Genomic DNA, 4698 nt, shown 5'->3' on the forward strand with positions numbered 1-4698 from the left:
TTCCTGTTCACTGCAATTTGGCACCTCTTTTCCCTTTTTCTTTGCTTTCTTACTTTGTTTACTAAAGTCCCGAGATTATGAGGTACTGCCCTCGTAACCTCTTTCCAGCTCAACTATTGTGTGGGGGTGGGGGAAGGAGGGGTTTGGAAAGTCATATCACAAAATCATGCTTTATATATGGTCATGATATTTCTGTTTACTATTATCCAAGATATTATCCAGGTTCCCCAATACATAATTCATAAAATTAATATTTTTTTGTAATTAATGCTGATTCTGAATTACATTTTTGATATAGCGCCTTTTCACTTGTTGAAACCTCTCAACGGCTTCACAGGATATACTATATACTAGATTGACTATGTATTTTGTGGGTGAAGCACAACAGCCAGTTTTGCGCACTGCAATGTCCCACAAACACCCATGGAGTGAGCGACCAATTTTATTTGGGGGATTTGTTGGCCAGGAATAATTCCTTTCTCTTTTGATATAGTGCTGTGGGATTTTTAATTAAAATAACTAATCTTTAATTAGGCAAAGAACTGATCGTATAGACTATAAAAAATGTCTTATTTTTAAATTAAGGGGATTTATTAACTGCTGCTTTCTGGGTTTCATAATTCTCTTCCTAGGTAACTCGATGGTACCCTGATCATTTGGCTGCACATTGCTATGGCTGTGAAAGTCGATTTTGGCTAGCTAGCAGAAAGCACCACTGCAGGTACCATATATAATAGATGTGAACACGTATAGCTAAGTGCTTTTTTTATATTTTCATGCAATACCAAAGTACTTTTTATAAAAGGCTGCAAAAATATAATTTTCATTTATCATGTGCTTCCATATCCTGGAAAAAAGAACATTTTATTTGACAGCTGGTTGAACGCCATGGACTCAGATAAAGTTAGTGTCCAGAGTATGATTTATTGGTTGAATATGGTAGTCTAGCCTCACATAGAGGTTAAAGGGAAACTATCCTATTTAAATGATAAAATGTCTGCAGTATATCCACTAATATAAACTCTTGTCAAATGTTCTGAATCTTTTACTGTGCGGAAATCAACTTGTAATCCTGTATCACGGAGATAGTATTTCTGGTCCTTTCATCCAGTTCATTCTGTGTGAGATAGTGTTGGCATGACTCCGTTCCTTACCAATTACCGTAGAATCATTTGACTGACCACAGGTATCTTGTGGAACAAAGGTTTCCCCCTGTAACGTTAACCAGCCATTAATGGAAATGAAAGAACATTAAAAAGATATGGCACGCTAAAAGGATTGGACTTCCAGGAAGGGATCATTCTCCTGTGGCCTCTGGAAGTTGGAGTCAGACCCATTTAGGGATGTGGCAGGAAATACCTCCAGAGGAAGGCAGCAGAGGTGATTTAGGTTCCTCAATAAATATTGAACATACCATTAAATTGATCCAATGTACATAGTTTCACAATTTCACTCTGATAACTGCTTCTTTTTCAGTGAATTTGTTTTTCCTTGCAACTCCAAATGGCCCCCATATATGTGCTATGGAAAAATAAAAAATCACAATATCTTTCTACTGAGACAGATCAACCTTTTTTTCGCAGAGTTCATGATTGAATGTTTTCAGTGTGCTTTTCATGATGAAATTTCCAGCATATTGTCTTCCATTTGCTTGTGTTCCCATGCTGTTGCCCTTCTGATTTGCACCTTTTCCTTGGTTAGTTTCGCTCTGAGCTGTTTTTTCCCCTCTTGCAGGGACAGGGAACCTGTTGATGACACACGGTGAGCATTTTCAACAGTCATCTCTGTCTCTTGTCTGTCTGCATTTCCTGGTGGTGATTTTAAAGCACTTGTTACTGTGTTCATTCCAAACAGTTTATTTGTGATCTTTGATTAAATTGATTGAACTAATTGGATCGGAAGATCACGGTGGTGCAATTGGCTATTTAAACGAACCACTTCTGCTGTTGCTGCATTAACCATAGGGTATATTCAGCTGTTTCTATCCATTTTAAAGTATATGCAAATCTCAGCCATTGATGTTGGTTGAGATTATCGCAGGGACATTTCCTTTATAAAGTCTAATAATAATCCCTCTAAAAAAACAAAACAGTAATAAATTGGTCATTTTCAATCCATGACTGTTTGTGGGACACTGCTGTGTGCAATTGGCTACTGCGTTACACCCACAAAATATACAGTCAATTCACTTTACAGCATATTCCGTGAAGCGCTTTGAGGCGTCTAGAAGGTGTGAAAAGCCCTATATCAAATGCAAGGATTATTATTATTGTAGTTGTTCAGCTTCAGCTGAGGAATTTTAATTACTTCTCCAAAATCTGAATTTATTTTTAACTTGTGTGTGATTATTTTTAGCATTGTTTTCCTGATGGAATAGCCATAATATCCTGGTTACAAAACAAATCTTGCATCTATCTGCCTTACCTTTATAATTTTGCTTTTAAACATTTTTTTCCTTTTTAGCATCTGAATAACAATATTATTAGATATTGGTGTCCTTTGCTCTGGTCTTTCACCAATACAGTTTAATTTGACCGTTAGTTGCGATGGTGTGTGCCTTGGTACAAAAAAACTAAAATGATTTGCTTCCCAATATTTTATCTAATAAAACATTTAGATGCAATGCCTTAGAAGTATTAAAAAATTAAATTCCCTGTTGTGTTCAGAAGTAACAATGTGGATGATGGCACTGAATTCAGTGCAGGAATTATTCCCGTGTTCTTGTCATTGAACTTCAACAAAGAGAGACGTTGCTCTGACCCCAAGTGATAGAAACACAAACAAATAACAAATCAGTCTTTGTTGCCTTTGTTTTATGCCATGAATGCAGTGACCTGTAGATTCAGTGCTGATAGTGTTTTACGCGAGCTAGCGTTGTAGTTCCGCTGCTCTCTTACATCGCTGCAGAATGTGTGTGTGTTTTGTGCGCATGGGGTTTTTAGTCCATTTAAAAATCAGGCAATGTATGGGTCAGTCTTCATATACAAAATGTAAAGGTGTGCTTTGCAGCAGCAACGTTTATAATGTTGATCATTTAAAAATGATCCAAATGGCCTAACATTGTAGGGAGCGGCATTTTTACACTGTTTTGGCTCCACAAGTCTTGATGTGTAACTGGCACCTACAGGCCAAATCAGTATGCTGTTTATACTGGTGAATGACTGCTTAAGTAATGTACTTACCTCATTTTTTGTTGAAAAAAAATCAAAATATTCCCAACTATGGTATTGCATCTTTGAGCAACTTGGAGTGAGCACAATTTGTTTCAGAATGTTGTAACACATAGTTCTCCCCCTTATTTGGACTTGCTGATTTCCAGAAGGTGAAGTACAGGATTAAGTTGTCTACAAAACGTCAAAAAAATAAATTCGGGACATTTCAATTTCAAAGTTATTTCATGTTCAGTTTAGAATTTTTTTTCCATTCGAGGCGGTGTAAGTTTTAGAAACTGATCAAACTGCTTCATTGAAGTTGTGGGATGAAGAGCTTGAAGTGATGGGGGAAAATATTGATCAGTTTCAAGTGAAATTGGAAAATTGCTATTTAAGTATACTGAATGTTACTTCCTGTTGCACTTTACCTCGCGCTTGGATGTCACTCATTTCCACATTATCTACACTAATTTTCTTTTCAATATTGTAGTGTAAACTGGATTACATCTCAGGAGGGAACTTAACGACTTCATTATTAATGGTGATTGTTATTGGCCTTGTCTTGCCAAGTGCTATTGATCCAGGCTATGAATTCTATTTGGTGTTTTACAAATAATGCCTCATTACTCATACTTGTGTATGTGTAGACTTTTATCAGAGCAGTACATAATTACAGTATAATGCAACAAAATGATGTTTTCTAGCTGTGAATAAAACGTTTGCTCCTTAGGTCGAGAGAATGCAAACCCCAATGGTGAAATTGCACCTTTCACTGCTCTTGATTTGTTACTCCATTTAATTGCTGTGAATGTTTCTGTCTGTTTCTTGTTCCTTTGATTAGAAAGATATTGCTTACTTATTTACACCACATGGTTTCTATAAGCCCTAGCAGTTATTGACAGATTACTGCATGCTCCCGATTTCCTCCACAAAGCACCACTACCACCTTCAGGCAGTAAAGCTAACACAGGGGACCCTTGTACAGGAATCAATTCCTTGGTCGTTCCATTTACTTTTATTTCTCAGCAAGGAGAAAAGGCATTTTCAATGTGATCCAGTGGGTTAATCAAGTGAATGTGAAGTGTGACCAGGCCAGGAGAATAAGTAAAACCTCACAAAAATGGAGAGTACATGAATGTAATTTTTTTTAAGCTTAATTCCATTTTAAGAGGGCTGTTAAGAAGAGTATTGAACTTTGTGCTGTGCTGCATGGAATGGCTTCACCGTTGAGATTTTCAGAATCCTCCAAAGAGAAGTAATACATATTAGGGCTTTTTGGGCCATTCTGAAACCACTCTTGGGAGGATGGAAAGAACGGGAAAGAATTTCAGACTTAAAATAGTTTTCCTTTAATTTGTCTTTCTTTGAATGCAAATGTGTTGAGTAACTTTAAAGCATGTGCTTTCATTAATGGTTTGTTAGCTAAACATTTTTCTCCACATTTAGGAAGATGAGCACGAATCCTTTTTTGAAGTTTACCACAAATAGTGTTTTAAAAAGATTGAACCAAATAGTTAATTCCATTTTCCTTTTTGTCTTCCTAAAG

The 4698-nt window shown here is 36.5% G+C and overlaps 1 protein-coding gene across 10 annotated transcripts in view; it reads left to right on the forward strand.

The window, feature by feature from the left end:
• mtmr3 (myotubularin related protein 3) overlaps window positions 1-4698 on the forward strand; it is a 44676-nt gene that overhangs the window by 37733 nt on the left and 2245 nt on the right. For 5 of the 10 annotated variants that reach the window (XM_042337166.1, XM_042337170.1, XM_042337168.1 and 2 more), the window contains 2 exons: window positions 633-721; window positions 1735-1761. The exons of 1 other annotated variant lie outside the window; for it this stretch is intronic. In XM_042337166.1, the coding sequence (XP_042193100.1) occupies window positions 633-721; window positions 1735-1761 (116 nt within the window). The remainder of the gene's footprint in view (window positions 1-632; window positions 722-1734; window positions 1762-4698) is intronic. 4 more of the 10 variants (XM_042337167.1, XM_042337171.1, XM_042337174.1 and 1 more) reach the window with 1 other exon arrangement.

The sequence above is a fragment of the Callorhinchus milii genome, unplaced genomic scaffold (assembly GCF_018977255.1).
Source record: "Callorhinchus milii isolate IMCB2004 unplaced genomic scaffold, IMCB_Cmil_1.0 Scaffold8, whole genome shotgun sequence".
Classification (NCBI taxonomy): domain Eukaryota; kingdom Metazoa; phylum Chordata; class Chondrichthyes; order Chimaeriformes; family Callorhinchidae; genus Callorhinchus; species Callorhinchus milii.